General features: G+C 35.7%; 6 protein-coding genes across 7 annotated transcripts; 3 read left to right on the top strand and 3 right to left on the bottom strand.

Moving 5' to 3' along the window:
- The first annotated feature begins 264 nt into the window (after positions 1-264).
- On the top strand, positions 265-1,928 carry LOC108855187 (uncharacterized). Its single transcript, XM_018628940.2, has 6 exons — positions 265-532; positions 641-787; positions 858-956; positions 1,030-1,221; positions 1,289-1,408; positions 1,501-1,928. The coding sequence occupies exons 1-6, from the start codon at positions 293-295 to the stop codon at positions 1,795-1,797; spliced, it is 1,095 nt and encodes a 364-aa protein (XP_018484442.2). The 5' UTR covers positions 265-292; the 3' UTR covers positions 1,798-1,928.
- Positions 1,929-2,053: 125 nt separating this feature from the next.
- On the top strand, positions 2,054-3,452 carry LOC108855186 (uncharacterized). Its single transcript, XM_018628939.2, has 2 exons — positions 2,054-2,688; positions 2,766-3,452. Exons 1-2 carry the CDS (start codon positions 2,058-2,060, stop codon positions 3,257-3,259), a joined length of 1,125 nt encoding a protein of 374 aa, XP_018484441.2. The 5' UTR covers positions 2,054-2,057; the 3' UTR covers positions 3,260-3,452.
- A 204-nt stretch (positions 3,453-3,656) lies between these two features.
- Positions 3,657-5,495, bottom strand: LOC108849329 (protein ABIL4). Of its 2 annotated transcripts, none has more exons than XM_018622873.2 (8): positions 5,264-5,495; positions 5,045-5,127; positions 4,801-4,951; positions 4,606-4,705; positions 4,457-4,513; positions 4,260-4,367; positions 4,082-4,173; positions 3,657-3,995 (listed from the first exon to the last, which is right to left on the bottom strand). In XM_018622873.2, the coding sequence occupies exons 1-8, from the start codon at positions 5,480-5,482 to the stop codon at positions 3,852-3,854; spliced, it is 954 nt and encodes a 317-aa protein (XP_018478375.1). In that variant the 5' UTR covers positions 5,483-5,495; the 3' UTR covers positions 3,657-3,851. The 2 variants fall into 2 exon arrangements, with proteins under 2 accessions (XP_018478375.1, XP_018478376.1); XM_018622874.2 differs by having other exon boundaries at positions 4,263-4,367; positions 5,264-5,493.
- A 1,773-nt stretch (positions 5,496-7,268) lies between these two features.
- Positions 7,269-8,732, top strand: LOC108855137 (B2 protein). The gene has a single exon (XM_018628868.2). The coding sequence runs from the start codon at positions 7,559-7,561 to the stop codon at positions 8,576-8,578; it is 1,020 nt and encodes a 339-aa protein (XP_018484370.1). The 5' UTR covers positions 7,269-7,558; the 3' UTR covers positions 8,579-8,732.
- A 1,729-nt stretch (positions 8,733-10,461) lies between these two features.
- LOC108851864 (uncharacterized) lies at positions 10,462-11,223 on the bottom strand. The gene is made up of 2 exons (XM_018625339.2): positions 10,937-11,223; positions 10,462-10,844 (listed from the first exon to the last, which is right to left on the bottom strand). Exons 1-2 carry the CDS (start codon positions 11,134-11,136, stop codon positions 10,625-10,627), a joined length of 420 nt encoding a protein of 139 aa, XP_018480841.1. The 5' UTR covers positions 11,137-11,223; the 3' UTR covers positions 10,462-10,624.
- Positions 11,224-11,644: 421 nt separating this feature from the next.
- On the bottom strand, positions 11,645-15,822 carry LOC108855139 (phragmoplastin DRP1A). The gene is made up of 16 exons (XM_018628870.2): positions 15,496-15,822; positions 15,153-15,216; positions 14,967-15,074; positions 14,786-14,887; positions 14,648-14,698; positions 14,432-14,493; positions 14,181-14,271; positions 14,027-14,091; positions 13,661-13,855; positions 13,330-13,449; positions 13,182-13,252; positions 12,806-13,031; positions 12,655-12,705; positions 12,341-12,569; positions 12,104-12,243; positions 11,645-12,015 (listed from the first exon to the last, which is right to left on the bottom strand). The coding sequence occupies exons 1-16, from the start codon at positions 15,622-15,624 to the stop codon at positions 11,887-11,889; spliced, it is 1,833 nt and encodes a 610-aa protein (XP_018484372.1). The 5' UTR covers positions 15,625-15,822; the 3' UTR covers positions 11,645-11,886.
- Positions 15,823-19,356: the final 3,534 nt, after the last annotated feature.

Below are 19,356 nucleotides of genomic sequence, written 5' to 3' on the forward strand. Positions count from 1 at the left end.
TAAAGACACAGATGCTAACAAACAAGGATGTCCACGATTCTTTGCTCTCGGTTATAATCGGCACTGGCATGTCCCATGCCAGCAGCTCCTAGACTTGCAGCTAACCATTAAATAAAAGACACAACGGTATACTTTTTTTTTTTTGGTCAAAAGACACAACGGTATACATGTGGTCGGATTTCAAACCATAGAGTTGAGCAAGCCCATAAAAAGGTGCCCATTAGGCCCAAACTGTTTGTATCTTCTTTATAAGAAAAGTGGCCCATTTGATAATTTTCATGAAATTTCTGTCATGTTTCCGGTAACCAAGAGTTTATTCAGTCGTCTTCCTCTCGTACCAGCAACAATGGCTCTTTCTGCCGTCGTTAGGGTTTACTCTACTACCCCTCCCACCTCTCCTTCCGAGGTTTCCGTCAAGAGAGTTGGTACTCATAATGGAAGCTTTCACTGCGACGAGGCTCTCGGTTGCTTCATGATCCGCCTCTCCGATAAATTCTCCGGCGCCGATATCGTCCGTACTCGTGACCCCAAGGTAACAATGACCTATCTTTTTGCACTTAGGAACCGGTTTAGACAGGAGATTGGTTCAAAATTGATTGAATATAATTTTTATTCTCTCTGGTATTTTTAACATATGCAGATATTGGGTGAGCTGGATGCAGTGCTTGACGTTGGAGGTGTTTATGATCCCCACCATGACCGCTATGACCATCACCAGAAAGGCTTTGAAGAGGTTTTCGGACACGGATTCAACACCAAACTCAGCAGTGCTGGTCTCGTTTACAAGGTAAACTAACCTCCTTGGAGATTTCTTTGAAAGTAAGAAAAGTCTGTCTGAATGTTTGTTTTAACTTCAGCATTTTGGAAAGGAGATCATAGCTAAGGAACTTAACGCCGAGCAAGACCACCCTGATGTCCTTCGCTTGTTTCTAGCTGTCTACAAGAGCTTTATGGAGGTCAGTCAATTTTATCCATCCCATTAGGCATTTGTGCAGATTTGATTGATTGATTGATTATTTCTTCATGCAGGCGATTGATGCTGTGGACAACGGAATAAATCAGTATGATACTGATAAGCCTCCAAGATATGTGAACAACACACATCTTTCTTCAAGGATTGGAAGATTAAATCTGGATTGGATTGATCCTGATCAGTCACAGGAGAAGGAGAATGAGGCTTTCCAGCTTGCAATGGCTCTAGCTGGCGAAGAGTTCCTCCAAGTTAGTATTCTAGCTCTCTTTTTCTTTTGGATTCATATGTTTTCCTAATAACATTTGCACTTTGTAGAGTGTTAGATTTCATGTAAGGTCGTGGTTACCGGCTCGATCAATAGTGATGCAATGTCTCGAAGAAAGATTCAAGACTGACCCAAGTGGGGAGATCATGGTATTGAAAAAGTTTTGCCCTGTAAGTGTTGCTTCCACGTTCCCTTTTAATCAATGCTTGCTCTAGTAGTACACTATTCTGAGTCTTTTATGGGTGGGTGGGTGGGTGAGCAGTGGAAGCTTCACTTGTTCGAGCTTGAACAAGAGATGAAGATCGAACCCCTCATCAAATACGTCATCTACGAGGACGAGCGAGGAAAGCAATGGAGAGTTCAAGCAGTGGCGGTTGCACCGGACAGGTTTGAGAGCCGAAAGGGTCTTCCTGAGCAATGGAGAGGACTGAGAGATGAGCAACTCTCTGAAGCTGCTGAGATCCCAGGTTGCGTATTTGTTCACATGAGCGGCTTTATAGGCGGAAACCACTCCTTTGACGGCGCTTTATCCATGGCTCGAACTGCTCTCACTCTCTAAATTCAAACCAAAAAAGCATAAAGAGTATAAAAGTACTTCTTTATACTGTACAATTTCTGTTTTTTCAGTTGAAGTGGTTAGCAAACATTCCGTCGAACACTTAGAGGGCAATACACGATCGTTGCTGAATATTTTTTTCCCCTTTTTGCCCTTTGATAGAAAACCCTCTTTAATTTTTTATTTCTTTCGTATTTCTCAAACTCGAACCTCAAACTCAAAACTAGTCGTCATAGGTACTCGTCCTCCTCCTCATCATCTCCATGATCGACGGCGAAGATGAAGCAGTTACCACCAGTTGTAACAAAGAATCTCCAATTCCAGACACCGACAAGTTCGTATACCAAATCCTCAACGGCCCAAACGAGCAATGCCAGGAGAATTTCCGGATGGACAAAACCGTCTTCTACAAGCTCTGCCACGTCCTCCAAACCAGAGGCCTCCTACGCCACACCAACCGAATCAAGATCGAGGAGCAGCTCGCCATCTTCCTCTTCGTCATCGGCCACAACCTCCGCACCCGAGCCGTCCAAGACCTCTTCGGATACTCCGGCGAAACCATCAGCCGCCACTTCAACAACGTCTTGAACGCCGTCACGTCCATCTCCGCGAGTTTCTTTCGATCGTCCGATGTCGATGATCATCAATCCGATCCTTGCTTCAAGGACTGCGTCGGAGTCGTTGATTGCATTCACATGCCTGTGATGGTCGGCGTCGACGAGCAGGGTCCTTTCCGCAACAGCGATAACGGACTGCTTACGCAGAACGTGCTCGTCGCTTGTTCCTTTGATCTCAGGTTCCGTTACGTGTTAGCTGGTTGGGAAGGCTCAGCTTCTGATCAGCAAGTTCTCAATGCTGCTTTGACTCGACCTAACAACCTACAAGTCCCTCTAGGTAGTATGTATATATATATATATATATATTTTTTTTTTTTCTTCTACAAGTCCCTAACAAGGTTTATGTGGTTGCAGGAAAGTACTACATTGTGGACAGTAAGTACGAGAATCTTCCAGGATTTATAGCGCCGTATCGTGGTGTTTCAACCAGCAACAAAGAAGAGCCCAAGGGGATGTTCAACGAGCGGCACAAGGTGTTGCATCGAGCGATTGACAGAGCTTTTGGAGCCTTGAAAGAACGGTTCCCGATCTTGCTATCGGCTCCTCCGTATCCTCTTCAAACACAAGTGAAGCTGGTGATTGCGGCTTGTGCGTTGCACAACTATGTGCGCTTGGAGAAGCCTGATGATTTTGTGTTTAGGATGTTTGAAGAAGAAGAACAAGAAGAAGCATTATTGGCGGAAACAACAGAAACAGAAGAAGGTAGAGGAATGACATTGGAGGAGGAGGAGGAGGAGAATCAGGGACATGAGCATGGCTCGTTTAGACCAGAAGAAGTGGAAGATAGTTTAAGGTTAAGAGATGAGATCACATCTCATCTCTGGAACCATTATGTCCAAACCTTCTAAAACTTGTCTTCTTTGCTTAAGTGCTTTTATTTGTTAGAGAGTTCATTCCAGCTTGCACATCAATGTTATTTTCAAATATAAATAACCAGATAGAGAGATATTACGGGATGTCAAATTTGGTTGCAAGTATCTTTGAGTCTTTCTACCATCTGTTAATAATCAACAAACTTGAGTCATTCTTGATAGACGCTTATATATTCCCTTCTCAAAAGCCCCTCGTAAACCATCCGCCAGACCTTGTTGATAATACCATCAAACTTAAGCTCTTCTAAACATGATAAATAGACTAAAACAGGAGGATAAAAGTAACCCAACAAACCAATAGAAAACAAACAAAATTATGCACCAAATTTGTTAGTTGATGGGTTTTGTACTTTTGTTAGAAAGAATGAAAAAATAGGACAAAACAAATTGGATGCATTGAAGAGCACAGTCAATTTACAAGTGATGATTGACTCTATAGTCTAAAGTCGAAGCTGGAGAGAGTGTAGAAAGAAAGTGAATAGAGCTCTCTGTGGGTGAGCATATTTCTTCTCTTTTCATATTTCACATATTAATTTTGTACATATTAACGTAAAAATACAAGATTTATTTAGTTTCTGGACTTGCTGCTCATACTCATCAATGCCTTGAGCATCAGACTCTTCTTCCCCTTTCTCAGTGAAGATTTTTGCTTTATCTCCACTATCTCTCTACTTGTCGACATAGATATCGCTCTTTGTGGTTCCGGCAACCCCTTTCATAGTCACAAAGGTCAGAGAATAATTATAAATGTTGAACAAAAATGAACGAAAATATATTCAAATAACAAGTGTTAATTACCAGTATTCTTGGCTGGCTTGGGGAGCTTGAACGTTTCAGTAGAGATCCTGAACGCATGAGAGGAAATCTCAGAGGAGATTGTGTTATTTTACCTTCAATATTCAAACACACACATTTTACTTGTCTGCAATCTGAGAAATAGCAAAACTAGAGAAATAACATTGCTTATTTGTAACACTACTTGGTGTTATGTTGCTGATATTGTTGTGTAAGAAGGAGAAGCTTCCTGTCTTGTTAGTTTTACTTGCAGTATTGGAGTGGTTTTCTAGTATTGTTGATCGAACAGCTTTCAGAAAGATGAGGAGAGTGACTCAGATATCATAAAAACATAACCAAATCAAACAAGTGGGATATAAAATTACAGATTTAAATTACCACTCTTGAACCGATGTGAGTCATCTCCTGCAGCCAAACTTGAGCCTCTTCCATGTTCTTGCATACAAGAATATGTGATAAGTAAGGTTATCAGAATAATAGACGGTAAGAATGGATTAAAAACTTTGTAGGGGGGAAAAAGAGTATACGAGGGAAGAAGTAACGCTTATGATGGTGAGGAGATTGAATACGAAAACAATGCTGAGAAGTCCCACTCTTCCCCATGTACTCTCTGCATAGTTTCATCCTCTACAACAACAACAACAATGTGAGAGTTGCGTTCTCTTCAATAGATTCAGGGATTACTAACTTACTTTTTTTTTGTAACTTAATTACTAACTTACTTGTTCGAGAGAAGATAAACGAAGACGAGTGGTGGAGAAATGGGCTGAGTTATCAGAGAGAAAAGAGTTGAATTTATCAGAGACAGAACCAAGATGATCCACTGTGTTCACTACTGCCTTGGCTGCATACTCTTTCAACGTCTCTATCACCCTAACAGTAACATCATTCATTCATTTCTTCTCAGACAATTCAAACTTTACTTCGCAGAATATTTATCAAAGAAAAAAAGAAAAAGATAGTTACGTTTCTTTGTGTTCTTCTTTGCCATAAGATGTTTCGAAGTACTCAGCAGCAGAGTATAACTGTTTCCGCAAGTTCTTTAAATCCTTTTAAAAGAACACAAAAACAAGAGAGAAGATGAATCTTGAATGAACAGAAAAACAAGTCAAAAAATCAGAATCCAAAAATATGGTTAGGGAAAGAGACAGAGAGAGAGAGAGAGACAGAGAGAAGGGATCAAACCTTGAGAGTTTGTGAGAATTGAAGAGTCTGCTGCATGAAGAGTTCGTCATGATTGGAAGACTGATGAAGAACGATAGCTGAAGATGTAGAGCTCTCCATTTGTGTTCCTATTTTAATGAGAGAGAGAGAGTAGAGAGAGAGAGAAAAGAGTAAGAAGATGATGGAGTAAGTAAGAGAGATCCAAGTGGAGTTACTGCAAGACTCTTTAACACATTCCATACGTTCTTCGCAAGTCTAATTATTTTCCTTTTAAATGCTAATTAATTCAAGACGAGTCGAATTTTTAATTTTTAATTTTTTTAATTTTAATTTCTTTATACGATCAAAATGACCAAAATTTATTAAATTTGTGATTGGTTTATGAGGATAGTTAAAAAGTCCAAAGCAGCCGACCAATCAACAAAACGACCCGGAGAAATGCATTTAGGCCACATGATAATATTAGCTTTTTATTATTTTATGAAATTTATTTAAGCGCTAATGATGGGAGCAATAATAAACAAAATACACAAGTAAATAATCGGAAGGAAAAATAATGGAGCAGATTTTTATTTTAACATTTTGTTAATTAAAGAGAAAACAACTTTTCATCAATTTATAAATATCTTGTCCCTTTCTTGAAATTTTAAATAATGAATGAATCTATTGAAAAATAAGCGTGAATACAAGAAGTGGGGACACACACATAGGAATCAAAATTCAGTTCACGGACTCATTGAATGGTTTATTGCCTTTATGAAGCTAAAATATCGTTCGTTCACTCATGTGAAGTGATTTATACTTTTGTCCACTAAAATCATAGCGTCATAACTGTGGAATTGCATTGTAACCAGACGACAAAAACATAGTCACAAGACTCACAACTATTAAATTGCATGACACAAGGCAGTAACATAGTTAAACTCTAGTTAAATAACCAAAAAAAATGAATGGGATTCACTTCTTTTGTTGGGGTAGTAACTAGTAAGAAGGGAGTCGTCTAAAATCACTCATACAGGATAAGCAAAAGTTTATGGAACTATCCCAAAGGGAGGAAAGGTGAATTTGAGATTATGCGTAGCATAGATGTCCCCTGAAAGGTTCCAAAATCAGAAAATCCTCCAAAACATAATGATAGAATATGAGAGGCAATGTTCAAGCTGGTGGGGGTATAAACAAGAGTCACGTAATAGACCTACAAATGGCAAAACCCCAGAAGAGAAACAGCAATAGTCAACTTGTGAGCTGCATTAGGGCCTTAAACCTTTCAGAACTGCTGCGAAACCTCCTTCAGTTGCGGATCCATCTCTCATTGGCTTGGTTCCAAAGAAAGAAAAAACGGAGATTACCTTTGTGAAATGTGGCCGAGTAATCTCAACAACCCGTAAGAGTCCATACCAAAATTTAATAGGCTTTTAACATTTTATAAAAGCCCAAATAGTATCTAGTGTGTGGACTTAATGAATGGACTTTTACAATCTCTCAATAGAAGCTTCCGGGTATCTAGTACGTGTTTAGCGCAGCAGATTTTGCTTTGCTTGAATGAAGCGATCACTTTCCCTTCTCTTCAACGCGTTTTGTCCAGACTTTTTCAAGGAAAAAAAAAATTAGTCTGGTCCACAAAGCCTTAGCCTGTAAGACAAATCAACTCAATATATAGAAAGTTACAAACTAATTATTAAAAAGAAATATATATTTGACTTTCTTCTCTTTCTAATATCTCCGCAGTGAAGCCACGTATATTCCCAAAAGCTTCTTCTAGACCGCGTCTCTGCTACCTGCCGCCTCTCCAACCTCTCACTCAAATTACTCATAAATAAATACGACTAATAACTCTAGCTGATACAAAAAAAAATCAGCTAAATCAATCGACTAATACCTCAAAAAAAAAACCTGTAAGCTGATTTTGTGTGTATTTTTGGATTTATTCGATTGATTTAGCTTTATTTCTTTATCTAAACCCCTTTTACGTATTCGCACGCAACGTAGGGAGACGATGTATATATAAAAAAAAGAAATGATAATAAAAAATAGGTTTGTCACTTTCTTAGAAATTTCGACTGGATGTGTATGTGTTTCTCGAATAATAAATAAACAAGATGACACAACCGCTCCAATAAAAACCTTACAAATTTTCTACATACATATCTTTTCCTTTTTAATTTCTCACCGAACTCTGTCTACTTAACAACAACCCTCCCATCCCAGATCTCACCATTTCATTCACCACTCCCTCAAATCGCACCTAATAGTTTCGATATCTACCGGATCGCGGTAAACCAAAATCTTTTCAAGAACTAAAAAGAGAGACAGAGGATGGATAATAACAATAATCAGTTTTGGCAGTTCAGCGACCAATTAAGAGTCCAGACGCCTCACAATCTGGCGAATCTGTCTCTAAACGACTCCATCTGGAGCACCAAGCGCACCTACGACGACCGTAGAAACTTCGACATCCCCACCTCCGACAAACAAAACCCCATCGAGTATCACAACAACAGCAACAACAACAAGGCTTCTTCCGACATCAACACCAACTGGAACAACTGGAAGCACTCCACCCCCAACGGTTTCGGACCCGTCGGCTCAAAATCGACATCCACCAACACCAACGTCAATTTCAACCACAGCCCTTTCAACGACACGTGGAAATTCAACTCCGACGACTTCAACGGCGGTTTCAACAAAGGCATCTATTCTTCTCCTTCTCCTTCCCCCGCGCAGCCCAAGAGCTATGGCTTCAACTCGAAGAACAAAGGGATGATCGTCGAAGAAGATCATCATCATCAGATCCGAGGAGGAGCGAAGAAGAACAACAGGAAGAATCATAATCATCAGAAGAACAACAACAAGAAAGAAGACAACGATGGTTCGGTGGACAAGAGGTTCAAAACTCTCCCTCCCGCGGAGGCTCTCCCGAGGAACGAGACCATCGGCGGTTACGTCTTCGTCTGCAACAACGACACCATGGAGGAGAATCTCAAGCGCCAGCTCTTCGGTTTGCCTCCGAGATACAGGGACTCGGTCAGAGCCATCACTCCGGGACTTCCTCTCTTCCTCTACAACTACTCCACTCACCAGCTCCACGGTATCTACGAGGCCGCGAGCTTCGGTGGAACCAACATCGAGCTCAGCGCTTTCGAAGACAAGAAATGTCCTGGAGAATCGAGGTTCCCTGCTCAGGTGAGGGCTGTGACGAGGAAGGTGTGTTTGCCGCTGGAGGAAGACTCTTTCAGGCCCATTCTGCATCACTACGACGGCCCTAAGTTCCGCCTCGAACTCAGCGTCCCTGAGGTGCTTTCTCTTTTGGACGTTTTTGCTGAGCAGAACCCTTAGAATTCGTCTGGATGAAAAAACAACAAAAGAGTTGGGAGTTGATGATGCCTTGTATTATTATGTAATACCCGTTTTACTAATGTAAAGAGTATTAATAATTTGTCTCCAGAAGATAAAAATGGTGGTATTTTATACAATTTTCGGTTTCTTTTTAGTATGTTTCTAACTTCTACGAATATGTGAAATTATATAGGATATATATATGTGTGGGTAAACAAGAACAATCATCGTTCACTTGTTCGTGTAAAGTAAATCAGTTTGTACAGCCAAAACTGGTGTAAATGAGGATGAAGTCGATCCATTTGTGATATTACTAGCATCTGCTGCTCTTGTCTTCTCACTTTATTTGATATTCGTTGCTATTTGCATTCTGTCTAATACTGTTTGTAAACTAACATTTCATGAATTGAATTCTGACTATCGTATTTGGCTCGTTTTATTAGTTTATTGCAATTATAAAGGCTCCATAGATAATTTCGAAACTAACATTTCATGAATTGAATTGAGTTGTGAATATCATATTTTGGACTCTTTCTCAGTATCGAGTCGACTTGTTTTATTCTCTTTGCAAACATAAATTCATATAAAATATGGAAGTTAGAAAATGATATTATGAAAAGATTGGTTGTATTGTTACATGATAACATATTTGTCTTCAATATTTTTATTTTTTAGATATTTCAAAGAAGTATTGGAAATATAAAACATGTACAAAGCAAAGCCAATGAATACTCCACTTATTAGATATTTTAAGTTATGTTCGAAGAAAATTCCGATAAGTGAGAAAGAAAAATAGAAAATAAAGACTATGACATATGCATCACTAGTAGACAGTCTCGTGTCTACTATGGTGTGTACCAAACCTGATATAACCTATGTAGTAGGAGTTATGAGTCGCTTTCTAACCAATTCAGGAAATGAACATTAAAAACCAGTTAAATGGATCATTCACTATTTACAACGCAGAACAAAAAAGATGTCTATATTTTGGCTAGAAAACTTGAGTTGAAGGCTTACACCAATACATATTGGACTGATGATAAAGATTTAAAGAAATGAACTTTAGGATTTGTCATCACCTTTGCAGGGGAAATTGTTCGTGGCAATCAAAACTACAAAAGTTTGTTGCCTTATCCATTACGAAAACAGAGTACATCGTAGCAACTGAAGAGTGCAAAGATATTTTATGGATGAAGAACTTCTCACTTGAGTTGGAAGTAAAGAAAGACAAATACATTATGCTATGTGACAATCAGGTATGAGAATTGTTCACCTAGCAAAGAATTCAATCTTGCATCTCGCTCAAGCACATCGATATCCGACATTACTAAATCCAAAAAGTACACACATATGAAAACTGGTTAGATTTTTAACAAGGTGTTATCAATCAAGAAGTTTAAAAATTGTTGTCGAAGTACCGTCATAATGAAAATTTTGAGTTACGTTGAGAAAAGGGATATTTGTCGAGCAATCTCTCATTAGCCCAAGATTAATCAGTTCATAAAAGAACTTAAACTCAAGAAGTCCAAAAAAACTGTATAGAAGTCGATTAGGATGAAAAATATGGTTAAAGAATAAAGAGTACACTAAAATCATGCAGTAGACTCTTTCACTAATATAAATAGAGGTGCTTGGTTCACCTATAATCACCAAACACAAAAACAGAAACAAAAATAAAAGAAAAAAAGAGAGAGAAAAACACATTTAAGAAAGAGTTTTATAAGCATTCCAAGAGTCTCCAGATACAAATCTTCTGTAGAAAATCCATTTTCTGATATACAAAAACTATTTAAACATCACTTGTCTACTTCTTATCTTAACTACACGAAAAAATATTATTAGGGAGTTTTTCTCAACATATTTAAACTTCTCTGTGCAAAATATTTTAGGGGTTACCAATTCTTTTATATATCTGGATATGTTCGAATGCAATCATCTTATTGACGGTAAGAGATTGGTTCGTTTACTCGCCACTCTTTACCTTTTCCATTACATTGTACGAACACGCATATATTTATTGTATCATACTACTGCCTTACGTACAACTCAAGTGGTGGATTTAGAGTCACCACGACCAAAGGCAACCTCGTCCATGCTCTGCCCTATGCGGCGATATCTACCTCCGGCCTCCACAAACCCCGGACAAGGCCGGTATGCCTTAATGGGCCACCAACCGAAGCCAGGGACAGTAGCAATGCCTCCTTGAATCCGCCCGTCGCCGTTGCAACCATTCTCTTTCACCTCCTTCCCGCACCCTCTGCAACCACTGTTCAACACATTCATATTCCTGAGGTTAGTTTTAGTGTCTCTGTAGCTAGAGACTTCCATTGTAATCGATCAAGAGAGGCAAGAAGGCACCTGAAGTTCAGGCTGTTGTCGTCTTCATCAGTGTCTACGACGGAAGCAGGGGAAGAAGATAGTGGACGAGGATGCTTTGAAGAAAATATAATACCGTTGGAGCTCAGCGATGATTGATAAAGCCATGGGTTTGATTTGTGACTATCATTGTTAGCGATGAAACATCGCGCTTGAGAGATTGAATAAATAGAACTCGCCATCTCTCTCTTTCTGTGAGCGGAGGCAGAGTCCGAAAAGATAATAATAGATGGCCACAAAAAAATACTGATGTCTTTGCTGGCTGTTGTGCCTCTTTCATGCTAATATAATTTTCTAGATGACGAACAAAATAAAGATTTTTGAAGTTTGTTTTAACTGTCATTTTAAATACTTTTTTGTTAGTTTAAATAGTTTAATTGATTAAAAATTAGTTTTTTGAATAATTTATGTTTTGTTAATTCTATAAGTGTTATTTATAATATGAAGATCCTAGATATCAGTTATAATCTGATACTAAACTGAATCCGACCAAAAAAATTGTTAAAACTTATGAGTATACCGAAAATCCAAATCGCAAAACCAACGGTGCCTCCAAACACTCATGCCTATTGGTAATTTTATTTTGATGATTATTCCAACTTAGTTTGGGATGAAATGATTATCTATATAACATCAATTCAAAGATGACAGATGACAAAAAAAAAAAAAAAAAAAAAAGATGACAAAAAATAACACACCCAAAAATAAAGATATATAACAAAGCAAATGTCATGAATATGTCAAGAGCTCATGCACATGGGTGATGACCAAAAACGAACACAAACAAAGAGGCAGCAGAAGAAACATTGTGATGTAGTAATAAACGACACGGAATACCATCTTATAAAAATTACATAACCTATAAATGTTTCTTCCGGGTCTGGACCACACCGACCAGAACCAAGCAAAACAGTGGGCATATGATGCCGGTTTCACCTGGACCAAGCGACAGCGTCGATCTCCGACTGGGCAGCTCGGTACAACTCCAGCCGCTTAGATATGGCGCTGCGTCTCTCCATCACCGCTGGATCTTCGTTCAAAAGCGACGAGAGCCTCTTCATCTGTTGGAAAATGGAATTCACCAGCAGTTTTTGTTAAGTACAGATGTTAGTTACACCTAAAGACAAAACGGAAGAGAGAAGAACTTACGTCCATGGTACCGAGCTCGGCAAAGAAGTGGTCGAGGAGGCTGCGCTTGGCTTCTCGGACTTGGCAGTAGACGATGGACTTGGGGATTGAATTCCGCAGTCCAGCACATACCATGTTCACATAAGACAGAACATTGGATCCTGTTGCCAGATGTGAAAGGGTGTGAGTGAGGTAGAAAATATATATAGATACCGCATCGGAATATAAACATATAAAGGATATGCTTTTTGACTTTACCGATTCTTCTGAGATAGGAATCATTGTAACGGTCGAAAATGGAGTGCGTGGGGTTACCACCCTTCTCAGCATCTTGGGGAAGCTTCCTGAAGAAATCAACAGTGAGGTAACTGCACTCCATATCCACCAGCTGCAGTGTTGCTTTCTTACTTCCCTCTCGCATTTTGTCCAACGACTCTATGGCCGCGTTTGTTACCTCCACTCTCAGAGCTGGGTATTGCTTTAATTCCTGCACATATTCAACTTCTCTATAACACTGGACAGAAGTATAAAAAGTCCTGATATTATATTACTAAAAGAAGAAGAGAACGTACCACCGTCTCATTCACAGACTTGTGAACCAGATCCTTCAATATCGCATGAACCTAGCAATATTAAAACAAGAAAAGGATTTAAAATATTACCGGAAAGACACTTATTGCCTTTTTTTTGTGTTGTTTCAAAGATGCAAGTTAGAGTTGGTACAGTGTCAACAGATGCTTCAGCAGGGCCTCGGATGGACACAATAGAAGACTCAATGAGACGACGGTAACCTTGCTCAGGGGCAATCAAGTGAGGCTGGTAACCATCAGCCTCAGTGACCAGCTTGCGGATGTTGTCCATTGCTAGCTGCTTGTCGAACTGAAGTCTCTTCAGAGCGGCCGGAAGCTGGTTATCAAACACGTTATACACCTTTTCACCACCAGCACGCCTGTGTCATCATTACCCATTGGCACCAGATTATAAATATATTTTTGTTTTGAATTTTAATTTGGCTAATAGTCATATAAAACTCAGACACTATAACCACTCCTGGTTTAATTTTATAAATAGTAGCAGCAGCAAAATGGCCAAAACATACACTCCATCGAGATGGTCCTTGAATATTTGATCGAAGAGCCGACATATCTCCATTATTGAATACAACTTCCCCTGCACCAAAACAGTAATTAAATCTTGATATCTAAGAGAGAATACAAATTAAAGTAAAAAAGAATACAAAATGTTACCCCAGCATCAGCTGCAATAGGCTTTCCAAGGCGACTAAGTTCAGATTCCAGCTCTAACACTGTTTTGTTAATAAGCGACTGGATGCCTGGAATTCTTGACTTGATCACACGTTCTAGATGCTGTTCAAACAATAACAAAACAGTGTTGCAATAAGACTCTGTTTAAACCGCAACAGCTTATGGTTGCATATTGCCACAAAATTCCTAGTTTCCTAGTAGGTTCTTGTGATACTTATATCCAATTTTCTGGTTGTGTTCGCTTCCTAAGCACAGTTGCCTTCGGTCCTTACTACTCTAGAGAAACTCCTATTACCAGTCCTAACAAATTTACCTTGGAGAGCATCTTTGCTAAATGCTCGGAACCCATTCTAGGTGCAAGGTGCCTATACTCTGTAGTATTGGAAAAGTACTCCCTCTCTCTTCTTCGAGCCGCAATCATGTCAACATTCTTGTTAATATCTGCTTGGGAGCGGTTGACAACTCCAACCCATGGATATTTGAGTTTAAAAGATTTCCCTTCCAAAATCTGAGCAAAAAAACATCATTAGGTGAGTAGCAGTGAACACAATACCCGGTTAATGAGAAACCATCTATATTATGTTACTACAATAATTAGCTTTTATCTACTAAAAAAGATTAAAATCGATCTGTATTTGCAACGCATTCCATGCACAGTATTATTTGGTAAGGCACTTACTTCCACTGCATCAGTCCCCTTGTCCATAAGATCGATCTTTGTCAAGACACCAAATGTTCTCTCCCCTGTAAAGATTACGAGTATAAGACACAAGGTGATAGCATAACACGTCTTATATCTTTGGTGGCAAATGAATGGTTTGCAAAATAGTTACCTGATGGATCAACTTCTCGGGAAATTTTAATTGCGTCTGAGGTAGCCAGATCTTGGTTTGCAGGTGAAATTGCCAAAATAATGCAGTTGGGCTGTAAGGAAATTTGATTAAAAACATAAAACCGAATCATGTCAACTAGTTTGCACCACAGAAATAAAAAAGAATGTTGGGAAAAAAAAGTTATGCATTTAAACTGGCAATAAGCTGTCGATAAGATCATAAAGGGTCTGAGACTAAGGATTTCCTATTACCTTTTCAATGTAAGACCGGACCATGTTTTCAATGTCCTTCACTATATTTTCGGATTGTCCCTCTGCATCAACCAAAAGAAGTTTGTCGTGTCATGCTAAATAAACTATTTATGGTAAAAAATAAAATCTATTTGTGTGATTCTCCATAGCTAGAGAAATAGACCTAAACTCCTTGCTCTACTATTTCTGCAAAGGAGTGCAGTAAATGTGACTTACCAACAGCAACTTTTGTAAGACCTGGAAGATCAATCAGTGTCAAGTTGACAACTGCACACATAAAAAAGAGGACAAAAAGTTTAGCAAAACGACATTCCAAAAGGGAAAAAAGAAGAAGCAATTGAGTAATATACAAACCATTGGGAGAGTAGATGCTAAGGTGAATGGGTACACTAGAAATGGCCTTGCTGCGTCCGGTCTCCCTGTCAGTCTCATCTTGAATCTCCTTCCTCACAGCAGCTACAGAGGTGGTTAAGGGTAAGCAAAATCAAACGAAATATATGAAGCTCAAAAAACAAACGAGAGAAGCAAACCCCACCAAAATCACTGAACTTTTTCCTCGGGAGGTGAAGGAACTCAGCATACTCACGAGCTCCATCATCAATCTTTTGCAACTGCAAGACAAGGGGCCTTCGTGTAACGATACCTACACAAAGTTTTCCCTAACTGATTATAACAAGCGATTTCATTATAAAAAGCTCGGAAAGAAGGGTGATTAGATTACCAGATCCACGGGGTAAAAAGTCCTTTCCCACTATGCTCTCCAGAACTGAAGACTTCCCAGAGCTCTGTAAACGCAACAAAGATAGTTAATAAAACTAACGCCGCCTAAAATAGCATATATACAATTTCTAAAAACCAAATCAAATCTTCAATGATTTTAAGACAGAATAGTGACAAAAATATCCAAGTCAAAGCCAAGTCCACACTCCACAATCACAACGGCTTGCAAAGATAACACATAGTACAGACTATTCAAACCAAGTTTAGGGCTCGAGAATCTCAAATCTACACAATATCACAATTCGTGAGATGGATCTTGAAGCATAGGGGATCGAGAGTTAAACCTGACCACCGACGACGGCGATGGAAGGCAAGGAATCCCAGAGAGTAGGTAGGGCGCTAGAGTCTCCATGGTCTCCTAGAGCCGTGCAAGCTCTCTGTATCTTGTTAACCAGAGATATCAGATTCTCCATCTTTCTCTACTTGCTCTTTTCTCCAAGGCTCCGGTGAGGACGCGGTAGCAGCTAGAACAGATCGGCAAGATCTGATGCCTCCGTCGGGAGAATTTTACGCCGGCAGGAATAGATCTGACGGAGCCAGAGAGAGAGAGAGAGAGAGAGAGGAGCGATTTGAATTTGAGTCGAGGAAAAGTAATTTGGGAGTGTTTGGGTCTATGGAAAAAAAAAATAAGTATAACGCGGTTTTTAGTTTATACTGTAGACAAGGCTTGGTTTGTAATCTCATTCTCCGCAGATAAGTAACTGAAACGGAGTCGTTTACTTCAGCTCTTTAAAGGACAACAAACTGCTTGATTGTCCATCAATCAATAAATATAAAATTATATTTAACCAAAATATGAATGTGAAAGCTCCTTTAATCCATTGGTTTTACAAATATTTATTAATAGTTTTGCACTGAAAATTGAATTTCAAAACAATTCGAAAACTAAATTATGCATTAAGAAAAACAGTACAACATAGATCACATAATATGATTTTTGGTGATGCTGACAAACGTGAAACTTCATAAAATATGTTTTTTCAAAAAAAAAACTTTATAAAATATGTAGAATTATCATTGATAGAATCATCTATATAATATTTTCCATAATTTATATTATTATAATTAACTAGTAAAGAATCATAAAATAAAAATAATAAATACATTATTTTGGATGCTGACAAAAAAAATACATTATTTTGGATGGCAAATTAGAGCTGAAACTAGAAACAAGTAAAGTAGGTGAAAATCAATGGCTACCGGTTTGAAATCAATTGTTTTATTGGTGGTAAAGATAAATAATGATACCTTCAAAATAGTATTTTGAAAATTTCCCTTAGTAGTTTGTATTCCAGCATTCCTAATAAGCTGATGATAGTGTTGTTCTTATAGTGCTCAATCTTTTTTTATATAGTACTCCTCTTTCTCATCGTAAGTAGTTTTAGGAAACTTTTTTTTTAAAAAAAATGTAATTAGTTTTTACATATTAGATAATTTTTACATTTATTAGATATAAAAATAATGTCAGATTTTTCATAATTGGTTAAATTTATTAACTGAATATTATTATTCTGTATAATTATTTTTATTAATAATTTTAGTGTAAACTACTTACATTTGAAACATAGAAAGTATATTTTATCTATGGTTCCTATTAGTTCTAAAGTGACTTTTCCCGTAGTGTTTTCATTTAACAGATCAATCCCTCTGCGACAGCATGGATTTATTTTAAATTGATTAAATAAATTTTATAAATTATTTATATATGTTTAGTGTTAAAAGAACTTTTATCTATATAATATTTATTTTATGTGATTCAATTAACATTATTATATTTTTTCTGTGTAGTTTTTCTTGCTAATTATTTGGTTTATATTGTATTCAAATTAATGTTTTTATTTTTAACTAGTGTTAGGAATTTGTCTATATATATATTGAACATTTTCGTAGTTTTTATATTTATTGTACAATATATTTATTTTCAATGTATAATGTTTATATATTATTTTTATGTAATGGCTATTATAATTTTTATATGTAGTTTCTCTTGCAAATTATTTGGTTCATATTATAATCAAATGATATTTTTGTTTATAATTAGTTTTAGGCATTTGTGTTCACATAATATATATTGAACATTTTCATAATTTTTTTGTTAGATTTATTGTAAAATATAACTATTTTCAATGTATAATATATATATATATATATATATATATATATTTATATTTATGTAGTGGCTATTATTAAATTATTATGTTACTTAAATAAACAATATATTGTTTTTAGATGTTGACAAAAAAAAATAACTGATGTTGCTAACATATAGAAATATAAATACATTTTTTTGTTCATATATATCATATTAATTACACTTAATATAAATATTTTATGCTCTATATATTTCAATTCTAAAACAAAATTTAAATATACAATTAATTAAAATGTATGTAAATTTTATTCAATTAACTATATAGCATGCTATAGCTTTGTTTCTTATACAATTTTATGAAATTATTTTTGATTTACTGGTAAACAAATTGACCCAACAAAAGCATATATGAATATAAGTAGAGATTTCGCCAAACGAATTTTGTTAACAAGTGATAAACAAATAAACATTCTAATTGAAGTGTATCATCTAACCGCTTTTTTCACGCGGAACAACAAATAAACATTCATATAATATTTTTGTGTTTTTTTTTTTTTCATCGGATCTTCACGACATGCATATTATTTCTAATAATATAAACTATTTCAATAGACTTTAAAATCGCGAAAACATCTTTAAACAAAATATAATTTACGAAATCAATATATTTTAACACTTTAATTTTAGTGTATTTTAATATTTATATATGTAATTATATTATTTTTTATTTATTAAATATTAAATTTTATAAGATAGTAGTTTTATTTTTTCATTTCAACTCATTCCGTTATGAATTTTTAATAAAATTTTGTATATTATTTGATTATCTGTATGATATATTTTGATAAATTTTTGAATTTACTTGATGTCAATTTATTTGATATTAATTTATTGATATTTATTTATATATAGTATCTAATTTAATATGAAAGTTTATTGAAATTTAAATGAATGTAAATATTTATTTTTGAAAATATAAATCAAATTCTATTAACTTAATTGATTTTATAATGATTGAAATTATTTTGTAGTATCTAAATCTGCAAAAATAAATTATACTTATTTAACTATTTTGATTTTTCATAAATTATTTGAATTTTTTATTCAATTATAAAGTTTTATATTTTTGGATACAAGATTAATTATTATGCTGTTGTGAAAAAAATATAGTAGTATAATATTGTTTTCATAATTACTTTATCACATATGATGTATTTAATATAAACTTTTATAGAAAATTTGGTCCAAGGAAATAGTTATGTTTTAATAAGAGGTATGAAATATTTTTAAAATTTAAGTGAATGTATTTTTATTTATTCACATAGAAATAAATCGATTCACTAATTTAATTGGTTTCATACCAATTAAATTATTTTGTAGTATCTAAATGTAAAAATAAAATATACTTATGTTAATTATTTTATTTGTCATATATTATTTGAATACTTTACTCAAAGTTACATTGTTTTATATTGTTTGAACACAAGATTAATTGTTGTGTTGTTTGAAAATATAGACATTAGTATAATATTGTTTCCATAATTACATTATAATAGAGGGGTGTATTTAATTTAAAATCCTTAAAAAGTTTGGGTCCAAGAAAATGTTTTTGTTTTCATAAGATAGATATATTAAAAAACAGTTAAATCATGCCCATATTATGATTATTATTATTTTTGACATCAAATGCCCAAACTATTATTACATTTTAGTTTATACATTAAATATATTATCATATAAATATCTAAATTTTTGAATGAAAAAACACATATTTCTTTTTAGTTTTTGGCAGAATCATGCATAAAGTGCCACATCAATTATTAAATCTGCTAATTCTACTAATATGGAAGATACATTAGTTAATTTGTTGATGTAGATGTCAAGTGTAAAACATCACTATTTTCTTTAAAAAGATTCTTTTGTGAAAATAAAAATTTAAACAAAACACAATCATTTTATCGATTCGGTTTATTTTATAAAATTATTAAAAACCAACTAAATGGAAACAATCTCATTATATATACTAAATTTTATTTTTCTTTTAAATAACAAA

The sequence above is a fragment of the Raphanus sativus genome, chromosome 4 (genome assembly GCF_000801105.2).
Source record: "Raphanus sativus cultivar WK10039 chromosome 4, ASM80110v3, whole genome shotgun sequence".
In the NCBI taxonomy this organism is placed as follows: domain Eukaryota; kingdom Viridiplantae; phylum Streptophyta; class Magnoliopsida; order Brassicales; family Brassicaceae; genus Raphanus; species Raphanus sativus.

Bases quoted from the DNA above. Each gene is read 5' to 3' on its own strand.
- LOC108855139 (XM_018628870.2), bottom strand. From the start codon at position 15,624: ATGGAGAATCTGATATCTCTGGTTAACAAGATACAGAGAGCTTGCACG. The intron at 14,888-14,966 runs GTGGGGTTTGCT...CCACCTCTGTAG, and splicing joins GAAAAAGTTCAGTGATTTTG to CTGCTGTGAGGAAGGAGATT. The intron at 12,570-12,654 runs GTACGTTCTCTT...GAATATGTGCAG, and splicing joins AGTCTGTGAATGAGACGGTG to GAATTAAAGCAATACCCAGC.
- LOC108855137 (XM_018628868.2), top strand. From the start codon at position 7,559: ATGGATAATAACAATAATCAGTTTTGGCAGTTCAGCGACCAATTAAGA.
- LOC108849329 (XM_018622873.2), bottom strand. From the start codon at position 5,482: ATGGAATGTGTTAAAGAGTCTTGCAGTAACTCCACTTGGATCTCTCTT. The intron at 4,706-4,800 runs GTAAGTTAGTAA...TTGTTGTTGTAG, and splicing joins GTTTATCTTCTCTCGAACAA to AGGATGAAACTATGCAGAGA. The intron at 3,996-4,081 runs GTAATTAACACT...TGACTATGAAAG, and splicing joins CAAGCCAGCCAAGAATACTG to GGGTTGCCGGAACCACAAAG.
- LOC108851864 (XM_018625339.2), bottom strand. From the start codon at position 11,136: ATGGCGAGTTCTATTTATTCAATCTCTCAAGCGCGATGTTTCATCGCT. The intron at 10,845-10,936 runs GTGCCTTCTTGC...TGTGTTGAACAG, and splicing joins GACAACAGCCTGAACTTCAG to TGGTTGCAGAGGGTGCGGGA.
- LOC108855187 (XM_018628940.2), top strand. From the start codon at position 293: ATGTTTCCGGTAACCAAGAGTTTATTCAGTCGTCTTCCTCTCGTACCA. The intron at 533-640 runs GTAACAATGACC...TAACATATGCAG, and splicing joins TCCGTACTCGTGACCCCAAG to ATATTGGGTGAGCTGGATGC. The intron at 957-1,029 runs GTCAGTCAATTT...TTCTTCATGCAG, and splicing joins TCTACAAGAGCTTTATGGAG to GCGATTGATGCTGTGGACAA.
- LOC108855186 (XM_018628939.2), top strand. From the start codon at position 2,058: ATGATCGACGGCGAAGATGAAGCAGTTACCACCAGTTGTAACAAAGAA. The intron at 2,689-2,765 runs GTAGTATGTATA...ATGTGGTTGCAG, and splicing joins CAACCTACAAGTCCCTCTAG to GAAAGTACTACATTGTGGAC.